We start from the raw sequence: 22,985 nt of genomic DNA on the forward strand, positions 1-22,985 counted from the left end.
GTGAGACTTTCTGAATCAAGAATGTGGTCTCTCATTCTCCAATACAATGTAATGGTAAAGAACATGGACTCTATAGCCAGACTGCATTGTCTGCCTGTGTTTACCACTTCATAATTGGGTAACCTTGAGCAAGTTGGTTAAGCTCTAAGTGCTTCTGTAAACTGAGAGTAATGGCCCAGTTAGCTTCATAGGGCTAATTATTATGCAAATTATTAAACAGTGTGTGTGTACACACACACACACACACACACACACACATATATATATATGTATAACAGTGTATAAGTTATAAAACATATGTAGAGAGAGCCTGGCACAATGTAAGCACTAAATATATAACATCAATATTAGCTGCTAGGATGCATGTTGGCTGATACTAAGTCCCCACTTGGCATGCCTGCATCCCATCTTAGAAAACCTGGTTCAGAATGCCTCCACTTGCTATCTAGCTTCCTGTTAATGCACACCGTGGGAGGCACCAGATGATGGCTCAATTACTTGGGTTCCTGCCACCCACTAGGGGACACAGATGGAGTTCTGAGCTCTTGGCTTTGACCTGGCTCAGCTATGGCTGTTGTAACATTTCAGGAGTAAACCAGCAAATGAAATTCTATCAAATAAAATGAAAATAAGTTTTCAAAAATTAGCTGCTATTATTTTCTGTATATAAATATGCTTATTCACTGGGGAAAAAAAAGCGAAGCCACTCTTCTTGGGTACAAAGGAATAAAGAGAAGTCAAATTTCTTGAAAGAGTGCATCTTCACATAGTGCCTCCCCCGCCTTATTTTCTGCCCACTCCTTAGTTCACTTCAGTCTAAATCTGGTCTTAATCACTTTACTGAAACTACTTTGGTCATAGTTGCCAGTCACTTCCTAGTTGAAAATTCAGTGATCCCTTTTCAGACTCCTCTTTTTTTTTTTTTTTTTTGACAGAGTTAGTGAGAGAGACAAAGAGAAAGTTTTTTGTTTTTTGTTTTTTGTTTTTTTTTTTTTTTTTCTTTTTTAAGACTTATTTTGTTATTTGAAAGGCAAGGTTACAGAGAGGCAGAGCCAGAGAGAGAGAAAGGTCTTCCATCCACTGGTTCACTCTTCAGATGGCCGCAATTACCAGAGCTGCTTTGAACTGAAGCCAGGAGCCAGGAGCTTCTTCCGGGTCTCCCATGTGGGTGTAGGGGTCCAAGGACTTGGGCCATCCTCTACTGCTTTCCCAGGCCATAGCAGAGAGCTGGATTCTAAGTGGACTAGCCGGGACTCGAACTGGCGCCCATATGGGATACTGTGCTACAGACTAGGGCTGTAACCTGTTATGCCACAGTGCTGGCCCCCAGACTCCTCTTATCCATAGCATTTGATAGTGTTGTTCATTTTCTTTATGGTAATATTATTATTCTTTAGCTTCTACGATGACTTTTTTTTTTTAAGATTCATCTTTATTTATTTGAAAGACAGAGTTACAGAGAGAGGCAGAGGCAACGAGAGAGGTTTTCCATCGCTGGTTCACTCCCAAAATGGCTGCAATGGCCAGAGCTGATCCAAAGCTAGCAGCCAGGATTTCTGGGTCTCCCACATGGGTGCAGGGCCCAAGGACTTGGGCCATCCTCCACTGCTTTCCCAGGCCACAGCAGAGAGCTGGACAGGAAGAGGAGCAGCTAGGAGTGGAACAGGCAACCATATGGGATGCTGACGCTGCATGCCAGGGCTTTAACCTGCTGCTCCACGGTGCCAGCCCCTATGATGACATTCTTACTTCATTCTTCTAATGCCCATTCCATTAAATTTTATTATTCCTTGGGATTCTGTTAATTCATCTTTTGCATCAACCCCTGGGCAATTTCATACATTCCCTGATGTCTGAGACTGACTGTGTCAGCTCAATTTGTTGCCTCCTAAATGTTAGTCTCACCCAGAATGTCTCTCAAAACTTTAAAATGACTCCTTGTAAGACATCTCTGCCTTGGTTATCCCACAATCACTTTAAATTCAGTGTGTCCCTTTGGAATCTTTTAACATTGCCTCTTTTTCTACAAACCTGTTCCTTTCACTATATTCTGAGTATTTAATGACATCCAGGGACAAGTAGCCCCAGATCATTCTAGAGCTTTTCATTGCGCTCATCTTCCAACTTGGTCAATCATCAAGGTTTTTTGACTCTACCATTGAATGCATTTTGAACCGTGCCTTGTTTCAGTGCCTCTACTTGTGCCTTCACTCAGATGCCATTCTCACGCTAGGATTATTGCAATACTCTCCTAACCTATTTCTGTTTCCTCCACTCTAACCCATTTATCATACCACTGCCAAAAATACTCTTTTCTTTCCAAAGCAAATATGACTATGTTGCTCCCCTATTTAAAATACTTCATTTGATTCCTACAGGCAAAATAAAGTCCATAAATGTTAGCAAAACCTATTAGTCTCACTTCCTGATTCTCCTATACATGCAATGTGATCATATTGAGTAGATTCTCTGAATGCATTTAACCTGTTACTTTGTATATGCTGTTCCCTCTGTGTGGCTGTCATACTATACCACTCCTTGTTTGCTCTTCACAGCTTTCTTTGATGTGTCCAGACTGAGTTAGTAACTTTATCCTCCGTGTGGCACAGTGCTGCCATACCTGTACATTTCAGTCTTTACCACATGATATTGTTTCTGTATCTCTTGATAAATTATGATCTCGTCAAAAAAAAGTATCTTCTGCAGCACCTACCATAGAGCTTGGATGCAGAATAAGCCCTCGGTAACTTAAAAAAAATTCATATACACTCTCTTCTAGGTGTTTACTCTCTAGTGGTTTTACCACCAACCTCAACATTTCTGATAAATGGTAGCAGGGTTTTCCTTCTGTTTTTCAGTATATCAACTCCGGGAACCTGGAACAGTTGCTAGACAGTAACCTGCATTTGCCCTGGACTGTGAGGGTGAAACTAGCCTATGACATAGCAGTGGGTCTCAGCTACCTTCACCTCAAAGGCATTTTTCATCGGGACCTCACATCCAAGGTATGAAGGCTTTATTTTCACAACTCTTTGAGAGAGATAACTCTCTTTACCAAGAAGGCTGCATTAAAAACCAATCAACAAGTTTAGAAATACGGGGATTTCTTGCAGATTTAACATTTAGTCACAGAGAATATAACTCGTTAGTCTTTATAGCTTGTCCCTAGAAAACCTATAGCGTCTCAGAGCAGGTACCTTTCTGTGCTGAGCCAGGCAACATGTGTGTCTTGAGCACCTTCATGTTTAATTTCAGTCTCCTCAATGTTTGTTGCAGTTGCAGATGGCGTGAAGGCAGTTAAGAGATTTGTCAAGACCAAGAGTTCAGTGAGTTTTTAGTTACTTGAGTGCAGGTCTTGAGGGCCATAATGTACTGACCCATTTTCTGTCTGTGTGATTGAGCTTCTGTCACCCTGCCAGTTCCCTTTTGGCATCAGCTGGTCTCTGTAGTATTCTCTTACTGTCCAAATTGCTATGTGACCAGGTTAGAAAACAGTTGCTTTCAGAGGAAGTTGGCCATGCTACAAAGCAGACACCTCAGGCCAATTGGCCTAGGACACTACTGTGACAAGGCTTATATAAATAGTACTGTTTGATCATTGATGAGAGAACCATATGGCCATCTAACATATCTTATATGACTTCTGCCCAAGAGCTGAATTGAAATCTTATAGGGAAATGTACAGAGGTTTTGCATCTGTCCCCAAAAAGCTGTCATTTTATTCCCACCCTCCACACATTTGCATGCATAACTCACACTCCTACACCCTTTTGTCTTAGATGAAGGGGAGGAGAGCCAATTCTAAGAAGTTAGCAAAGCTGGGCTGGCGTGGCATAGCAAGTTAAGCTGCAGTCTATGAAGCCAGTTTCCCATGGCAGAGCACGGGTTTGAGTCCCAGCTGTTCTACTTCTGATCCAGTTCCCTGCTAATGCACATGGAAAGGCATCTGAAGATGGTCCTAGTACTTGAACCTCTGCCATCCATGTGGGAGACTGGATAGAGTGGAATTCCAGACTCCTGGTTTTGGGCTTACCCAGCCCTGACCATTGTGACCATTTGGAGAGTGAACCAACAGATGGAAGATTTCTCTGTCTTTCCTTCTTCTCTGTTAACTTTACCTTTCAAATAAATAAAATTAATCTTTTTTTTTTTAAAGGAGTGAGTAGAGAGAAAGAAGTAGCTATATTCTCAGCATTGATAAGGTCTTAAGTAGTAAGTCCTTGGTTATCTTATATTGGAGTAATTAGAAAACTATAGTACTGCCCCGGGGGACCCTGCTATTAGTTTATAAATTAAAGGAAAGAGCTTTGGGGAGGTGATTGTAGTCGCAAAGCCATTTGTAGTCAGCTACACTGTTCCTGAAGAACAAGACTGGCAAGTAGGAACTGGGAACAAGCTATGGTCTAGTTGTGAAAAGCCCTGAAAGAATGGATCAGTTGGTCAATTGGGCCCTAGAGGGTGGTATCTTATCCTTTCATTAGCTATTTCTCCTCCCTCAGAATATTTTAGAAAATCAAGTCAATGAAAACTGTACTGGTTCCAAGCAAATGGGTGTGGTTTTATCAACTTAGACACTGCCTTAAGTTGAGGCATCCAGTCAAAATCAAATCCTGGGCTTGATAGCACAGAGGCCAAAACACTTGCTCAAGAGCTGAGACTCTGGATTACAGACCCAGTATTTTCCCTTCTGCACAGATTTTGGTGTCCTTAGAACCTCAGTGTTCCTAGTCCAGACAAGAGATTCTGTCCTTGACCACCTAGCAGCGGTCTGTTCCGGCTTCTCAGATGCGAGCTAATAGGAGGGATTTGAAGTAGTAGCAATGTGTCCCAGGTGGGTAAGCCAGGGCAGAGACAAGCAGAGGCCTTTTCCCAAATGACCCTGAGCCTGAGGTGGAGTGAAAGGATCCCCACTTTCCTATCAGGACGCCTCCTGGAGGTAAAAGTATTGTCTTTGTAGGAGCCGCCTGTCATGCTTACTGGAATACTACTCTGAGTGAGTCTGTATGAGACAGCTGTTCAATCTAATTTTGTAATTACTTCTAAGAAACAGCCTGAAATGGATTTGTGCAGTGGCAATGTGAAGAATTTACTTAGAAGGAAGTGGGAGGTAGTGTGGTTTTAAAACTACTCAGATCATAAGCTCCATCAAGAAGCAACAATAACCACATTCAGGCTTCTACCAGTAGTTCCAGTAATAACTAGTATAACTATGTATGAGTTTTGAATCTTCAGAATAGATGAGAGGGCCCGGCGCTGTGGCTCACTTGGTTAATCTTCTGCCTGCGGTGTCGGCATCCCATATGGGCACCGGGTTCTAGTCCCAGTTGCTCCTCTTCCAGTCCAGCTCTCTGCTGTGGCCCAGGAGTGCAGTGGAGGATGGCCTAAGTGCTTGGGCCCTGCACCCACATGGGAGACCAGGAGAAGCACCTGGCTTCTGGCTTCGGATCAGCGCAGCGCCAGCTGTAGCGGCCACTTGGGGGGTGAACCAATGGAAGGAAGACCTTTCTCTCTGTCTCTCTCTCTGTGTCTGTAACTCTACCTGTCAAATAAATAAAAAAAAAAATCAGAATAGATGAGAGAGCACTACTACTATTTAGCATCAGAAAAGCACCACTGGGGCCAGCACTGTGGTGCAGCGGGTAAAGCTGCCACCTGCTGTACTGGCATCCTATATGGGTGCCAGTTTGGGTCCCAGCTACTCTACTTCTGATCCTGTTCCCTGTTAATGAGCCTGAGAGAGCAGCAGAGGATGGCCCAAGTACTTGAGCCCCTGCACCCATGTGGGAGACTTGGAAGAAACTCCTGCTCCTGGCTTTGGATCAGCCCAGCTCTGGCCATTGTTGCCATTTGGGGAGTGACCCAGTGGATGGAAGGTCTATTTCTGTCTCTGTCTCTCTGTCTCTCTCTCTGTAATTCTACCTTTCGAATAAAATAAACCCTAAAAAAAAAAAAAAAAAAAAGGCAAAGTATTGCTGATCTTCTGTAGTAACCATGGAAGTATGAGTACACACTGTGATCTGTCTAGTTGTTGGTTGTTGTTCTTGACCCTAGAGAAGCCGCCCTGGTGATTCCACCAGAGTGAAAAGCCTAACTAGCTTTGGTCTTTTTTTTTTTTTTTTTTTTAAGATTTATTTATTTATGTGAAAGGCAGAGTTACAAAGAGGCAGATGCAAAGAGAAAGGTCTTCCATCTGCTGGTTCACTCTCCAGATAGCTGCAATGGCTGGAGCTGGGCCAATCTGAAGCCAGAACTGGTGCCTTTATGGGATGCTGGCACTGTAGGCGGTGGCTTTACCCACTACGTCGCAGTACCAGCCCCTAGCTTTGGTCTTAGGCTGTACTACACAACTAGGAACAGCAAATGCCAATTTTATGAGTGAAGAGAGCATGAATTACAAAGTTGAATGCTGGAGGGATATGCAGAATGATTATTAGGGCTTCCTGGAGTTGTTTTTTTTTTTTTAATCATGGGAATCCTCAATAGTTTCTGGGAGCCATTTGTACTGTGCCATTTGAGGGAACATAAAAATAATTGGAGCCCAATTTGTACCCTCCATGGCTCTTAGTCTTACTGAGGAGACAGATATTTGAATAGTTCGTTACGCAAGAGCTAAGACAAAAGTAGGAGATCACAGGTGGGACTGAGGGCAAGGGTTGGGTTTCAACACAGCAAAACAGATAATCTTCTGAGAGACTTGGACTGTAGCAGTCCATAAGGCATTTAATGGGGCAGTTCAGTCTCTGGTCTCCTTATGCTGTGAAAAGCACCTCTTGGGCGCATGTTGTGGCTCAGTGGTTAAGGTGCCCATATCTCATATCACATACCTGAGTTTGAGTCCCTGCTCTGTTGCTGATCTAGCTTCATGCTAATACATTCCCTGGGAGGCAGCAGATGATGGCTCAAATACTTGAGTCCCTGATACCCATGTAGGAGACCCAGATAGAGTACTAGGCTCCCAGTTGTTGTGGGCCTTTGGGGAGTGAACTGGTGATGGAATATGTTTCTCTCTCTGCATCTGCCTGCCTACCTGCCTATCTATCTATCTATCTATCTATCTATCTATCTATCTATCTATCTATCTATCTACCTACCTACCTACCTACCTACCTACCTATCATCTCTGTCATTGCCTTTCAAATAAAATAAACACTTAAAAAAAGTGCCTCTTACCTGTCTTGAGGTGAAGAATCACCTGACTGATCCTATCTGGGTTCATGGAGAGAGTTTGTTGGGCTTAAGAGAAAACAGGTGATGATGGCACATTGAAAGTCTTTTTTGTTGTTGAAGAAACAGCTTTAGCTTAGAATAACATCACCAAATAGACTTGCATTTCTCCACTCAGGTGGTTTTATTCAGTGTCAATACTGACTGTGTGATTGTTCCAGGACACCTGAGGAACTTCTCTCAGGCACAGTTCTGACGGATTTGTTTAGGTTTCCAGGAAATATACCCATGGCTACCCTTTTGAGTCTCTTCTCAGCTCAGTCACCCATGTTTGATGAATGTGTGTATTTGACACATGCTTTTGAAAGAAGCCCAGAAGCCCAGTTGCTTAGTCATCTAATAAAACTTTAGTTTAACAAACTTTATTCAGTCTCTTTCTGTGTCCTTGTGTGAGTTTAGAGACACGGAGATAAATGGGATCGTCCCCTGCCCTTGAAGAGGCAGACATGCCTGTCACTGTGCTACAATGTGATGTATAATGGGGGTGAGGACACAGAGGAGCTGAGGCATGGCAGCAGTGGTGCCTGGGGGGCTTTGTGAACCTTAAAGGGTCACCTCTCGCCTCAGGGAAGTCTGACTGGGCCTCTCTTATGTCTACTGCTTACTCTAGGGAAGGCTATCTCATTAAAAATCACATTCATCTTCTCTGTAATAGATCTTGCATTCTACACAGCCTAAAAATTTGGCTCCTTCAGAATGCCTCAGTAGTCTAAGCTTCATATTTTGTACTCTGTAGCCACAAAATCTATTCTGGAGCTACATCCAAGTGGGATGAGAAATGCCAATGTTATACTAGATGCCCTGGGATTAGCCAACATTGGATATAGGGGAGAGGGTCCCAAATGAAGGGTCTTATATTGCCTGTGCAAACAATGTTGCCTTCTCCACAGGCCCTGGCCCCTGCTGCTTCTGTGAGACTATGTTGCTCGTGCCATGGTCTTGCAGTCCCCAATGGGAAGTTTGTCAACCTGTTCCTCTACAGAAGTCAAAATCATGAAGTAGATTCCATAAGAGTCAGGAGACTGAGGCTTTACCACTTACAGTACACTTTCCTCATCTTAAACCTAAGTTTCAGATCTGCCCACCTGACGTTGTTTGGAAGAACTGGTGCGATTATGTTTGGGCGGAATGTCATAATTTCTAAGGAACCAGATGGACGAAATAGGCAATCTTTCACTTACCTGAACGAACCCCGGCTCAGAGTTAGGAAGTATTTTCAAGGTCATCCCCCTCTTAAGACATGCCTGCTTTCCTAAGACTTAAACTGGAGAAGTGACAGCAGATGCTGAGATAAGAGAAAGGAGAATGTACAGGATGCTTTGGGAAAAGATATTTAATGCAACTCTGAAGGTTGCAGAGAAAGCTTTTTGGAGAGATGATGCCTGAGCTGAATTTTGAAAACTGAATTTTACTTAATAAGCGTATGGTGGCCGGCGCTGCGGCTCAATAGGCTAATCCTCCGCCTTGCGGCGCTGGCACACCAAGTTCTAGTCCTGGTCTGGGCACCGGAGTCTGTCCCAGTTGCCCCTCTTCCAGGCCAGCTCTCTGCTGTGGCCTGGGAGTGCAGTGGAGGATGGCACTTGGGCCCTGCACCCCACGGGAGACCAGGAGAAGTACCTGGCTCCTGCCATAGGATCAGCGCGGTGCGCCGGCCGCAGCGTGCCGGCCACGGCGGCCATTGGAGGGTGAACCAACGGCAAAGGAAGACCTTTCTCTCTGTCTCTCTCTCTCACTGTCCACTCTGCCTGTCAAAAAAAAAAATTAAAAAAATTAAAAAAAAATAAGCATATGGTGGGAAGGGGATAATATTCCACATTGGACCAAAGGAATGGTGTAAATGAAGCCAGAGGCATAAAAAGTGTGGTGTGCAGACTACAGTTGGAGTGGTAGGGGATAAGTTTGACAGGAGTCTGATAGTATCATATCATATCTAACTTGGATTTTATATAGAAGAAATGAAGGACTACTGTCAGCTTTTAACAAAATGACAGCTATTTAAATTTTTAAAATATTTATTCATTTATTTGAAAGGCAGAGTTACAGAGAGAGGTGGGGGTAGAGAGAGGGAGAGGGAGAGAAATCTTTCATCTGCTGATTCACTTCTCTTTGGCCTGGGCTAGGCCAAAGCAGAAGCCTGGAACTCCATCTGGATTTCCCATGTGGTTGGCAGAGGCCCAAGTACTTGGGCCATCTTCCACTGCCTTCCAGGCAAATTAGCAGGGGACTGGATCAGAAGTGGGGAAGTTGGGACTTGAACCGGTGCCCTTCAGGAGGAGTCTTAACCTGCTGTGCCATACACTGGCCCCTAACATTTTTTTTTATCTATTGGTTTTTATTTTATTAGAAAGGCAGAAAGAAAGAAACATTCCATCTACTGGTTCACTCCTCAAAATGCTGCAGTACCTGGGGCAGGGCCGGTGGCAGCCAGGAGCCTGGAATTCCATCCAGGTCTCCCTCATGGGTGGCAGGGACCCAATACTTGAGCAATAATCTGCAGCCTTGCAGGATGTGCATTACCAGGAAGCTGGATTGGAAGCATGGGAACCGGGACTCAAACCAAGCTCATGATATGGGATGTGGGCAACACTTAAGTGCTGTGCCAAACACCCACCCAAACAGCTTTTTAAAGTATAACTTGTGGGTCTGGTGCTGTGGTATAGTGGGTAAAGCCACACTGGCATCCCATATGGGAACTGGTTAAAGTCCTGGTTGCTCCACTTGTAATCCAGTTCCCTGCTAATGCACCTGGGAAAGCAGCAGAAGATGGGCCAAGTCCTTGGACCCCTGCAACCACGTGGGAGACCTGGAAGAAGCTCCTAGTTCCTGGTTTTGGATTGGCCTAGCTCCAGCCGTTGTAGCCATTTGGGGATTGGACCAGTGGATAGAAGATTTCTCTCTCTGAACTCTCTATTTCTGTCTCTCTCTCTTTCTCTCTCTGTGTCTCTCTTTCTCCTCTACACTTGTAAGTCTTTTAAGTAAATAAATAACTTTAAAAATAATAGTAATGGCCGGCACCGTGGCTCACTAGGCTAATCCTCCACCTTGCGGCGCCAGCACACTGGGTTCTAGTCCCAGTCGGGGCACCGGATTCTGTCTTGGTTGCCCCTCTTCCAGGCCAGCTCTCTGCTGTGGCCAGGGAGTGCAGTGGAGGATGGCCCAAGTACTTGGGCCCTGCACCCCATGGGAGACCAGGATAAGTACCTGGCTCCTGCCATCGGATCTGCGCCGTGCACCGGCCACAGCGCGCCGGCCGCGGCAGCCATTGGAGGGTGAACCAACGGCAAAGGAAGACCTTTCTCTCTGTCTCTCTCACTGTCCACTCTGCCTGTCAAAAAAAAAAAATAATAATAATTAAAAAAAATTTACACTTCCCTAATAAAATACAATTATAAAATAATAATAGTAAAGTATAATTAAGTATAATATGTATACTAACAAATTCACCCTTTTTATAAAATGGACTCACATTTATTTATTATTTTTTGTCTGCTTGAAAGGCAGAGTAATGTGGGGTGGGAGGGTGAGATCTTAAATCCACTGGTTCAATTCCCAAATGCCCACAACAACTAGGGCTAGACCAGGCTGAAACCAGTAGCTCGGAACTCTAGCTGGATCTCCCATATAGATGGCAGGTGTCTAAGCACTTGAGCCATCATCTCCTGCCTTCCAAGATGCCTTAGCAGAAAGCTGCACTGGAAACAGAATAGCTGGAACTTGAACTGGCACTCCTATGGGGGGTGCAGTCCTCCCAAGTGGCAGCTTAACCTGCTGTGCTCCAATATCTGTCCCTACCCTTTTTTGCTTATTTAATTCTCAAGATATCCAGGAGGTAGCTTTTTAATTTTATTTTCAAAGATTTGTTTACTTATTTAAAAGGCAGAGTGATATAGGAAAAGATATCTCTCATCTACTGGTTCATTCCCAAAATGGCTGCAACAGGCAGGGTTGGTTCAAGCCAAAGCCAGGAGCCTGGAAATCCATCCAGGTCTCCCGTATGGATGGACAAGACCCAAGTACTCGAGCCATCCTCCTTTGCCTTCCCAGACACACCAGCAGGGAACTGGATTGGAAGCAGGGCAGCTGGGACTCATCGAACCTGTGCTCCCATATGGGATTCTGGCATTGCAGGTGGCACCTTAGCTCACTGCAACACCATGCCAAGCCACACCCCTACCTTTTTAAGTATACATTTCAACAGTTTTAGTGTATTCAACCATTGCTACTACCTGATTTCAGAATGTTTTCATCACTCTAAAAAGAAACCCTATGTCCTATTTCCTTCTTCTTTCGGCCCTTGGCAATCACTAATATATATTCTTTTCTTTTTTTTAAAGATTTTATTTTATTTTATTTGAGAGTTACAGGCAATGACAGGGAGAGACAGAAAAATCTTCCTTCCGTTGGTTCACTCTCCAAATGGCCGCAACAGCTGGAGCTGAGCTGATCCAAAGCCAGGAGCCAGGAGCTTCTTCCGGGTCTCCCACTTGGGTGCAGGAGCCCAAGGACTTGGGTCACCTTCTGCTGCTTTCCCAGGCCATAGCAGAGAGCTGGACTGGAAGTGGAGCAGCCGGGACTAGAACCAGCACCCATATGGGATGCTGGCACAGCAGGCAGAGGATTAACCTACTGCACCATGGTGCTGGCCCCACTAATACATTTTCAATTTTCTATGGATTTGTACATTTCATATAAGTCAAATTATATAATTTGTGATTTTTGGCTTTTAAATAGAGGAGAAAACAAATTTGCATTTTAGGCAGATGATGCTGGCAGAAATGAGGAAGATGGATCATGGACACCGAGTCTGGAGACACAGAGACCACTTAGAAGAGTATTGCAAGACTAAGGGGAGAAATGATCAGCTCTTGAATTAGGGCAATAGTAGTGAGGATGAAGAGAGGGGGACTGATCTGAAAAGTATTTGGAGGCTAAAATTGGTAAATAAGAGAAAAGGTCTAGGATGAATCTCAGGTTTCTAGCTAAGCAAACTGGATAGAAAGTAGCAATACCAGCTGGCATAAAAATATAGAGTCTTAGATTTTGAGGGAAAATTTGGTTTTAATTTGCATTTATGGAATTCAGTATGAGTGATCCAAGAGTTCAAATCTGAACTTTGAAGAAAACAATCAATACTGACAATTTACATTTGAGAATCACCAGCACAGAGATGGTAATTAGAAAAGAAATGTGTATTAGTTTCCACAGTAGAGCCCAGGAAGAGATTTAAAGCCAAGAGAGAAAGAACCCTGAGGGCATGATCCATAGGAGGTGGGAAGAAGAGGCTGCACTGGAGTCTGCAGAGTAGCCAAATACAAAGAAGGAAATCCCAAACTTTAATGGCTTAGAGAGGGATGGGGGGGGGGCAGGGGTGTTTGGCATAACAGTTAAGATACTCATGTCCCATAGTGGAATATCTGGGTTTGAGCTCAGGCTCTGGCTCCAAATTCCGGCTTCCTGCTAGTGCGTACCCCAGGAGGCAGTGATAATGGCTCACATAGTTGAGTCCCTACCCTTCACATAGGAGACCCAGATTGAATTTCTGACTCCCAGCTTCAGCCTGACTCAGCCTAGGCATTTGGGAAGTGAATCAGTAGATAGTTCTGTCTATCTCCCTCTTTTTGTCTTTCTGCCTCTCAAATAGTTTAAATAAATAAATAAAGTAGGAATAACTTTCACTTAGCCTCTGCTGGCTAGTTGGTTAGCTCCATGACCATGACTGCCTTATTTTCTGTATACCCCATACTAACATGATTCCCGAATCTTAGGTAAAAACACCAAAGGAAGTAGTTAGCCATGTCAGGAACAGAAAGATAAAGTAACCTAACTACTAGTTTTGTCTGTTGAGTTTAGTGCCTTGAAGTTCATTGAGATATTCGAGAATATCTTCCAGCAGAAACCATTGAGGACTGAGTGAGAGACAAGGAAATAAAACCAGAAAATTTGCCAGTCAAATCTCATCAGCCTAGATCCCTTAAGGGTAGGCTCGGGAGTTTGTTGACAAATCCCATGGGAGCTAATCCTATGGTCTCCTCACCTTTTTCCTTGTCATCTCGGATGCCTAAGGATTTGTTTGTTTGTTTGCTTGTTTTCAGTATTTCATTTTCCTTTTTGGTTCCAATGCCTAGCTATTGACCATAGAGAAAACTTAAGAGACAGGATGGTCCCATTCTAGGCACACTAGGCTAGGTAGTCTTGCCCACAATGCATGAGAGAGAGAGATGCAGAGAGACAGAAGTCTCCCATCTCTGGTTTATTCCCTAAATAGCTGCAATGGCCAGGCCTGGAATTCTATCTGGGTCTCTCACATGGGTAGCTATAGCAACAGGGAGCTGGATCTAGAAGTGAAGCAGCCAGGACTCAAACTGGCACTCATATAGGATGCTGGCACTGCAGGCAGTGGCTTAACCTGCAGTGCCACAACACTGGCCCCTGCCTTAGTCATTTCTTAGTTGCTCCTAGACACACTACTGTGAAGTCACTTTCTCCTGGCTGGGTGGTTTGTAGTGAGTAAACAGTAGGCTTCCGCAAATGTGAAGATGGGGCAGAAACTAACAACTTTGACAAGGGTAGTGCCTTGTGGTCATGATAGGTTCTTTACCTGCTGCTTGCAGGTGATTTTAACTGGGCTGTTTCTGAGTTCTGTCACACAGACAATAAATAGGACTTAGATTGGGCCTTGGAAACAGCTGCCTGAGTTGTTGGTACAAAAGGAGGGGAGGGCTAAGAAAGAGGTAACCAAAGATGAGCGACCACTGCCTCACAGGCTTGTGCCCTGTAGCTGGAGCTTTGGCTTTCTAGTAGCCAGGCTGGCCTAGGGCCCATCCTCTCACAGTCAAAGTCATGGAAGAAGTGAGATGGTGAGCCAGCAGGACTGATGAGACGGCCAAAGCCAGGACAAGTACAAGGACAGTACTGCTAGAAAGCCAGAGGCTGTCTACCTGGGATCTGGGGTAGACAATGTGATGAAATCATAGGTTCCTTTCTGCTGGGGGAAGACTAGTGTGTGGTCTCACCAAGGCAAGAGTAAGATATTAATTTGCACCTGATGTGAAGTAACCATGAGGCTACTTGGCTAGGTGTTGGTAACTAGATACCAAGGCTGGCAAGGCGGAGGAAGGGCTGGTTTGGATCAGATAGGGCTTTGCTTGCCCCAGAAATGTTTCTGAGTCAAGGATCCCTGCTTCCTGCTGCCTGAAGGAAGGGGATGGGATGAGGTGCTTCCTGAGCCAGGGTAGTGTAAGGCTATTTGAATGCTGCTCTATGGGAAGAGCTGGTTGCTGTTTTGTGTTTATTTACCAGTCATTTGGGTTCATCCTTTCTCTGGAGACAGCATTTGTTTAGTGAGCTTACCCTCAGCTTCTCTTACGAATTGAATACTATGAGGAAGGAAGGGCCAAACCAGAACATGCTCCTGAGAAGCTCAGAGCCTTTCTGCTGGATTTGTAAGAGGAAGTGGCACAGAGGAGGAGCTGAAAGAGCTAAGATGAGAGAGATGAAGATGAGGACTGGAGAGGGCAGGTCTGAAAAGGTAGCTTGCCTTAAGATACAACATTTTCTTAGGTGGAAAGGAGAAATGGGAGAATATCCCAATTTTAAGGGAACAGTATAAGCAAAGGCTTGATGGCCTGTCCAGACTTGATAAGTCAAACTATTCTGTAAGAAGTTTGGATGAAAATGTGTGCCCAGGGGCACCAGGGACAGAGAGATGTGGGGTTAAGCCACTTGGATGGAACCACATGGAGTCATAGACTCTAATACTAGAGAGGAAGTTGATTGTGATCCTGTGGACAGTGCAAGTGTTCAGCTTGGGTACTTGTCCTATACTTCTATTACTGGCCAAGCTCAGGCCTGAAGTTTGGATATCTGCATGCTGGGGAAGAAGGGAGGGAGGGAGGCCAGGTGCCTGATAGTCTTTTTCTCCTAGATTATAAATGCCAGGAACGGTTTTCGTTTGCCTTTTTTTACCCTGTTGAGAGATCACTAGCACTTAAAACCATGCCTACCACTTAGAAAGCAAAGATAAACACTCATTTATATTTGGAGCCTGAAGGTAACCCTAGGGCAGCCACCTAAGATACGGGACTAATTCATCTCACATGACTGACAGCTCCAGGTCTGACCATTAGGGTCAGCCTAAGAATGGGGTTCTCCAAGAAGCAGAGGACAAGGTACTGTGTGGTAGAAAGGGGTAGGTGATAACTATGGGTGGCTGATCCCCACTTCTAAGCTACATTTTTTTTTTCTTTTGGGGAAACCCTAGAACTGCTTGATAAAAAGAGATGAGAATGGTTACTCTGCAGTGGTGGCTGACTTTGGCCTGGCTGAGAAGATCCCTGATGTCAGGTGGGTAGCCCTAATGGGTGGTTGGGTCACTGAAGAGGGGGCTAAAACTAAGGGGAAACTTCTTCTCCAGAGGCCAGGATGTGGTCACAGCTCAACCTGAACTCCCTAATTCAGTCAGTCCTAGTTTGGACCCATCCTTAGAAGAGAGGAATTCCTAATGGTCAGATATGCCATTGTACCAGGTAGTGGCAAGCTCATTTTCCTTATCATCTCACTCCACAGCATGGGGAGTGAGAAGCTGGCTGTGGTGGGATCTCCTTTCTGGATGGCACCGGAGGTTCTGAGAGATGAGCCCTATAACGAAAAGGTAAGTTGGAGGCTCGCAAGGCCCAGTTCTCCTTAGAATCCACTGTTGGCACTTTTATGTTCAGGGTGAGAATCTACACTGTTCCTGCCAAGAGCAGGACTACCTGGCAGCTGCCTAGTGAATGGACTGGATGAAATAATAATAGGGCCTTGGGCCTTGGCTGTTAGAATGGGGCAGATACCTCCTCCCCCCACTGAGAGGGAAACCGAGGTCTGACTACCCTACCAGGCGGACGTGTTCTCTTATGGTATCATCCTCTGCGAGATCATCGCCCGCATCCAGGCTGATCCGGACTATCTTCCCCGCACAGAGGTGAGCGGTAGGTGTAGGAATCATGACACTGGGATGGGGCTGGTTTGAGGTTATGGAACGGTTTCGTCCTTGGGGTGGAGTTTCTGGAACTGTCTGTGGCTACTTTTCAGGGGCAGCTCCCAGCCTCTTCTGAGCAGGCCAGGATGGGTGGGGGGATTAATGATCTGTCTGCCTACATCCCCTGTACCCTCCCCACCATACCCATCCACAGAATTTCGGGCTGGACTATGACGCTTTCCAGCACATGGTGGGAGACTGTCCCCCAGACTTTCTGCAGCTCACCTTCAACTGCTGTAATGTGAGTGTCTTTCTCCCCCTGGTTTTTGTCGGGAGATGGCGGGGCCCTTTTCACCTGGTTAGGACTGCAGGGAGAGGCTGCTGACTAGTCTTATGAGGGGCTTCATTTTCACTGGATGCATGACAACGCCTCCTTCAGGCCTAGCCAGGCTCTCCAGAGCTCTGGACCAAGGAAAGAAAAAACTGCTTTGTATTAGTCAGTTATCATCCGCCGGGTAGACCCATCACCCCTTGCCTTGGCTGTTGTTGGAGCTCTGGTCAGGTTTTATTATTGGACTATGGATCCAGCTGGACCTGAGATATATGGAACAGGCTCTTGTCAGTTTCATTTTACAAAGCTCTGGGACTAGACTTACCCATTATGACCAAAAGATAGTTGGGCTTTGTAAAGGTGCCTCCCAGAAACACATTAGCAACAGAACTCAAGGAAGAATAGAATAAATCAATATGAGCATACGCTTTTGGAAGGATCTGGCCAAAGTACAGGATAAGACACACACATCAAGGGGCCTGAAATAGAGGAGGGTAATAAACAATAGTATCTTCCCTAATCTTAGTCTTGGGAATCACCATTACGATCTGGGACCTTCAGAAAAGGTCTTAACTGCATTATCTGAATCCTAAAGGGTGCGAGAAGTATATTCAAATGCTATCCTTGGGTGGGAGAGGTGGGCAGGCTAATGGCTAGTGTGGATGCCTACAGATGGACCCCAAACTGCGGCCATCCTTTGTGGAGATTGGGAAGACCCTCGAGGAAATTCTGAGGCACCTACAGGAGGAAGAACCAGAGGACAGAAAGCTGCAGCCCACAGCCAAGGGTAAGAGTTGAGACTAGACAGCCCAATCTGACCCAAGAGAGGAAAAGCTGTGGGGCCTGCCTTTCTAGGGCTGTGACTGAGAGGTCTCAGGTCCAGAACCAAGGGGAAGGGGCGGATGATGGAAAAAGTAACTGACCCTCTTAACTTGTGACTTGGCATATTGCTTCCCTTTTCTGTTTCCTCATTAATTAACTGGGACATCTACTTATTTTACTTTCCTGAGTGAAAACACTTTGTGATAAAATGCTGCTTCTAGGCCGGCGCCGCGGCTCACTAGGCTAATCCTCCGCCTTGCGGCGCTGACCCACCAGGTTCTAGTCCCGGTCAGGGCACCAGATTCTGTCCCAGTTGCCCCTCTTCCAGGCCAGCTCTCTGCTGTGGCCTGGGAGTGCAGTGGAGGATGGCACTTGGGCCCTGCACCCCATGGGAGACCAGGAGAAGCACCTGGCTCCTGGCTTCAGATCAGCGCAGTGCGCCGGCCGCAGCGGCCATTGGAGGGTGAACCAATGGCAAAGGAAGACCTTTCTCTCTGTCTCTCTCTCACTGTCCACTCTGCCTGTCAAAAAAAAAAAAAAAAAAAAAAAAAATACTGCTTCTATTTGAGAGTAACTGACTTGATTCACTGTTCTTTAGGACTCCTAGAGAAAGTACCTGGGGTAAAGCGACTAAGCTCACTGGATGACAAGATCCCTCACAAGTCACCACGCCCAAGCCCAAGACGTACTGTCTGTCTATCTCGAAGCCGTTCAGACATCTTCTCTCATAAACCCCCACATACAGTGAGCGTCTTGGACCCTTATTACCAGCCACAACGAGATGGTGCTTCCCGCATCCCCAAAGTCAACCCCTTCAGTGCACGCCAGGACCTCAAGGGTGGCAAGATCAAGTTATTTGACCTGCCAAGCAAGTCTGTCATCTCCCTGGTATTTGACCTGGATGCACCAGGGCCTGGAACCATGCCCCTGGCTGACTGGCAGGAACCTTTGGCTCTACCAGCTCGTCGGTCATGTTCTTTGCCTGGTTCGCCTGAGTTCTTGCATCGCGAGGCCTGTCCATTTGTGGGCCGAGAAGAATCGCTATCTGATGGGCCCCCACCACGCCTCAGTAGTCTGAAGTACAGAGTAAGAGAGATCCCACCATTCCAGGCATCTGCTCTACCAGCTGCTCTGGCCCATGAAGCCATGGACTGCTCCGATCCCCAGGAAGAAAATGGTTTTGGGCCCAGGCCCCAAGGGACCAGACCATGCCATGGAGGTGCCTCTGAAGAGATGGAGGTAGAACAACGGCCAAGAGGCTTGGCTCCAGGCCCCCTCTCTGTCTCAAGCATGGGCCTGAAAAGCCAGGGAGAGCAGGATGCATGAGGGGGCTTAGTCCCTGTCTCACCTTGGGGATGAACCTTCAGCTAAAGCTGTAGGGCCTCCTTGGTGCCCAGCCTCTACCCTTCCCCACAGCCCATAAAGCACCAGGCTAGGCTAAGCCACACTCAGCTACTGAACTCCCAAAACCCAAAGGCTGTGTAGGAAGGGAGACAGCAGTGAGAGGTGTTCCTAGTTAGGGCCAACAGCTGATACCAAGCCTCTGAAATCCAGCAAGGAGCTCTGGTTCCCACCTGACCTTCCAGTGCACTTCCCCACATAGGACCAGGACTCCTAATTCTAGGCTGAGCTGGCAGGCAGTTATTACCCCAGTTCATCCATCCCAGGTCTTGCTCCTCCTTGGGGCACATAAGCTACTGGATGGAACCTGGAACTAACCAGATGGCCATAAAGGCCATGACTGTTTCTCAGACCTGAACACTGGGGTGCTTCTTGCCAGTACGTCTAAGACACTTGAATAATTGCTGTTTGCACTTACTGCATGATCAGACCACATCACTACATTTCTATGCAAGGGGAGGGCAAGACAGCGTGGTGGTCATGGCTCTTAGCTAACCTATTCAAAGATCTTTTTCCAATTGATTAGTCTATTTCTGTATTTATAACGGAGTCTTAATGTTCTGCCTCATAAGACTTTCAACCTTTTGGTTGGGAGTGGGGCTGGCTATGTAGGCCCCAGGGCCTGCTCTATGTATTTGTCAATATGTGATACAGCCAGTTGGTTAAATGGTTTATACATAGACTGATTTTCTTCCCTTCCTGCTATGGCTGGAGCTTTGGGAACAGTCTGTCTTCAGAGCTGCAATAAGAAATAACCAAAGAATGAAGTTGGTCAAATATTTTCATAACTTGTTTCTGTTGATTTTTTTGTAAAACTTTCCCAAGACATTTTCAGATTTAAAAATAAATAAAGTTGGTGTTACAGGTGCTGGTCAGCCTTCTTACTTGTACTCTTGTGCTTCAGCCTCTGGGGCAAAGGAGAAAGTCCAGAAGCAATGCAGCGTATGGCATTCACAGGCCAGAGGCACTCAAACGCTTCTGTTTTACCCTCAGCTTCTCTTTCTAGGCTCTGAGTTAGGCAGAAGTCAGGTCAGCTGCTGCCCCAAGCCAGCTTCATCTTCAGGTTGTGGGCTTTGGAGGAATGGGAGAACTGGCTCTTGGCCACTGTGAGAGGTACAGCTTTGCCACTCAGATATACTTTGTTGTGACATTCAGGTAGCCAAGGTCCAGAGCTGCAGGGCTGGGGTCCCTGGCTCACACCCACATAGGCCATCACATAACCTGTCATAAAGGCATCGAAACCAGCCCGATGCAATCCATCTCCAGGCACTGGATTAGGACCAGCTTGATTCTCTGACACTTCCGAGGTAGGCACATCAGCTGTTTCAGGCCTTGATGCCTTTAGGTCCATCTCCAAGTCAGTTTTGTGGCCTTGCTCAGAGCCAGGCTGGCACCCAGTTTCATCCTCAGCCACTTTCTGCTCACTTTCCTCAGTCTTGAGGCTGTCCCCACAGACCTGCTTCGTGGGAGGATCATCTTCGGCTTCCCCTGAGGTCTGTGTTCCAGACAGGCTCAATAAAGCCCTCTTCCGCTTTTCCCTTCGTCGTCGCCGTCGCTGCTTGTCCTCCATCACCGCCTCATCAGTGTCAATGATATGGTCAATATCATGGGACCGAGGACACTGTGGTCCCAGGGGGCACCAGCCATAGGCCTAGAGATAAAAAAGGGGGAGGCTTAGGAAGGGAATCCATGCATCGGAACCTCCCTAGCCCAGCCAAGTGCTCTCACCGAGAAGTTGTCACAGATGCTGGTAGGATGGGGTTGGTGGGTTGCAGGGGGCATGCAGCAACGGTAGTCAATATGGGCCCTCATGCTAGAAGGATAGTTGCAGAACTCCAGGGTAAGGTGTGGGCCACCAGCTGTCCGCTGCTTCCCATTTTCCCGCTCACTGCAACAGCACAACCATTAACATAAGCGCCACTAGAGCAGTATTTGTTCTGTTCACTGCTGAATCCTCAGCACCTAAGACAACGCCTGACACATGGTAGGCACTCGATAAATATCGTGAGTGGATGAAATAGGCTTGGACCAAGTCCCACCCTTCCCTCAACCATTCTCTCACCATTTCCGGAAGGCATATTCTAAGTAGGAGGCCATGAAGCGGGTATGAAACTCAGCAGCATATTTGGTGTCATAAATGCCTGCTGGGAACATCTCACACAGGTCAGCCGTGAAGGTTCCCAGGCTCTCGGGCAGGTGTGCGTAGAAATTCTGGTATAGGAATACCAAGTCTATAAGGCCATTGTGTAGTACCAGAGGCCGGCGGGCCCGAATTAGCTCCAGGAACAGTGTCCGTACTGACTGGCTCTGGCTCTCATCACCCTAGGTGGGAGAAAAGAGGTCATAGGGAAGGAAACATTCCCCTACCTGGAAAACTCTCCCTCTCTCTAAGCCAGGGCTACCAACCTTTGTTATCAGTCACCTTTCCCCAGCCCTGAAACTAGTGATTCCCCATATTCCCTAAGAAGCAGATTCTCCCCAGGCATCTAGCTAGCGTCTGAGGAAGAGAAGTCCCAGAAGACATAGACTCAAGGCTAGAGAAGCTGCAGGCCTACCTTGTCATTTCCTTTATGGTAGGGGATGCCTTGGGCATACTGCCGGTTGAAGTTAAAGCCATGCTGTACCAGGAACTGCACAGACTTTGGTTCTATGACATATTCTTCCATGCACAGCAGGGTGAGATTGAACACTTGGGCCAAATAGGTGTGTTTTCCCTAGAAGAAAAAGAGGGTCTACTATATCAAAATTTGGGAGGAAAAAACATTACACTCAATGTTCCTCAGGATCTCACTCCCTCCTCCCCTTAGCCATAGACCTGAGAGGGGGGTGCCATTAGCCCATACCTTTTCTGGCTGCTGCTTAAAGCAGGCGAGGCCCAGGGAGAGGATAGAACGGGTTCTGGCAGCATGACACACGGCCTTGTAACGTTCCTCGATGCACCTTAGGTTGGGTTTGGGGGTGGCTATGGCTAGGAGGTAGCTTCATGAAAGACCCAAACTATCCAGGACTGTGACAGTACCCCCTTCCCCCACCAACTCCAGGGTTGAGGTCTGCCCTTCTTGCCAGGGTTGGGACTAAAAAGAACAGGGATTATACTTACTGGTTCAGCAAACTCTTTCTGTCCCCAAGTCCACTCAGTTCCTATGCGTGCATAAAGGGAGGGTTGTGACAGGTCCCTAACACCAACCCATTCAGAACCACCCACCCCCCTATTTCCCAATTCTCACTGTGTCCACAGCCACAAAGCTAGATGTCTTAATGGCCAGCAGGAGGGATGGCCACATCTCCTTGAAGTTGTCACTTTGCACATCCAACACAGGAACCTGGACTACCAGCTCCTCTCCTGATTTTGTGCTGTTGCTAACACAACCTAGGGGGGAGAGTGGTGAATATTTATGCTCTGGCAAAGGCCTATGGGAACAGATACCAAGCAAGGCCATGGGGTGGGGAAGGAGGGGCAGTTTCCAATGGTGGCTTTTCTCCAGGGTCTTTGTATCCCTCTTGTTCCATACACAGGCCTTCCAGTGGTCAGTGCCCTGAATTTGAACAGAGGAAGCCTGAGTCTGCCAGGGGATTAATGTGACACTTTGGGGACATTTCTTCCCCTCAGTGTCACAATCATCAAGGGGGAGGTTGGGCTACACGACCTTTGCGGTTCCTTTTCCCATACTCTGCGGGAAGTTTGTGCAGAGCTCTCTAATATCCCACAAGGCTGCACACTATTGTTCCCACAATGCCCCCAAAGCCACAGGCAACAGCTCCCAATATTCCCCATGGCCTGATAACACCCCACTTCCTCCGGACCACAACGCCCAGCGTGCCCCACTCTCCGAATCACAACTATCAACAGCTCTGAGCTCCAGACTACATCTCCCGGCACGCCCCACCACCGCTGACTACCTCCCAACACGCCAGGATAGTGCCGCCGAGCCGCGATGCACACTGGGACTTGTAGTCTTCCCGTGGCTGGCTCGGGCAAGAGCTAGTGCTCTTGAAGCCTGAAGTCTGTCTCCAGGACTAAGAGCACGAGGCCTTCCCCGTCCCGGCGCTCATAGGCGTTTAAAGCGGTCCCCGGGAAGCCGCTCACCGCCAGAGGCCGCTGGAGCCGAAGCTGCGCCATCGTGATTGCTGGCGGCCATGACGCCGCGCTTCCCTCGCTGGAGTTGTAGCAGGGTTCGCGGGACTTCCGCTTCGTCTCCTGGCGCGACTCGGGCTGTCGGCTATGGGGCGGGGTCTCGCCCTCCGGGT

The 22,985-nt window shown here is 46.9% G+C and overlaps 2 protein-coding genes across 6 annotated transcripts in view; one reads left to right on the plus strand and one right to left on the minus strand.

Moving 5' to 3' along the window:
* TESK2 (testis associated actin remodelling kinase 2) overlaps positions 1-19,605 on the plus strand; it is a 163,070-nt gene extending 143,465 nt beyond the window's left edge. For 2 of the 5 annotated variants that reach the window (XM_051857854.2, XM_070078581.1), the window contains 7 exons: positions 2,859-3,005; positions 15,485-15,567; positions 15,790-15,874; positions 16,103-16,186; positions 16,398-16,484; positions 17,187-17,301; positions 17,935-19,605. In XM_051857854.2, the coding sequence (XP_051713814.1) occupies positions 2,859-3,005; positions 15,485-15,567; positions 15,790-15,874; positions 16,103-16,186; positions 16,398-16,484; positions 17,187-17,301; positions 17,935-18,662 (1,329 nt within the window). In that variant the 3' untranslated portion in view covers positions 18,663-19,605. Of the gene's footprint in view, positions 1-2,837; positions 3,006-15,484; positions 15,568-15,789; positions 15,875-16,102; positions 16,187-16,397; positions 16,485-17,186; positions 17,302-17,934 lie in introns of all 5 variants that reach the window. The other 3 variants (XM_051857852.2, XM_051857853.2, XM_051857856.2) reach the window with 2 other exon arrangements.
* Positions 19,517-22,954, minus strand: TOE1 (target of EGR1, exonuclease). The gene is made up of 8 exons (XM_002715140.5): positions 22,825-22,954; positions 21,965-22,107; positions 21,838-21,878; positions 21,581-21,677; positions 21,293-21,451; positions 20,800-21,059; positions 20,466-20,625; positions 19,517-20,388 (listed from the first exon to the last, which is right to left on the minus strand). Exons 1-8 carry the CDS (start codon positions 22,874-22,876, stop codon positions 19,768-19,770), a joined length of 1,533 nt encoding a protein of 510 aa, XP_002715186.2. The 5' UTR covers positions 22,877-22,954; the 3' UTR covers positions 19,517-19,767.
* Positions 22,955-22,985: the final 31 nt, after the last annotated feature.

Source organism: Oryctolagus cuniculus, chromosome 7 (assembly GCF_964237555.1).
Source record: "Oryctolagus cuniculus chromosome 7, mOryCun1.1, whole genome shotgun sequence".
Taxonomy (NCBI): Eukaryota; Metazoa; Chordata; class Mammalia; order Lagomorpha; family Leporidae; genus Oryctolagus; species Oryctolagus cuniculus.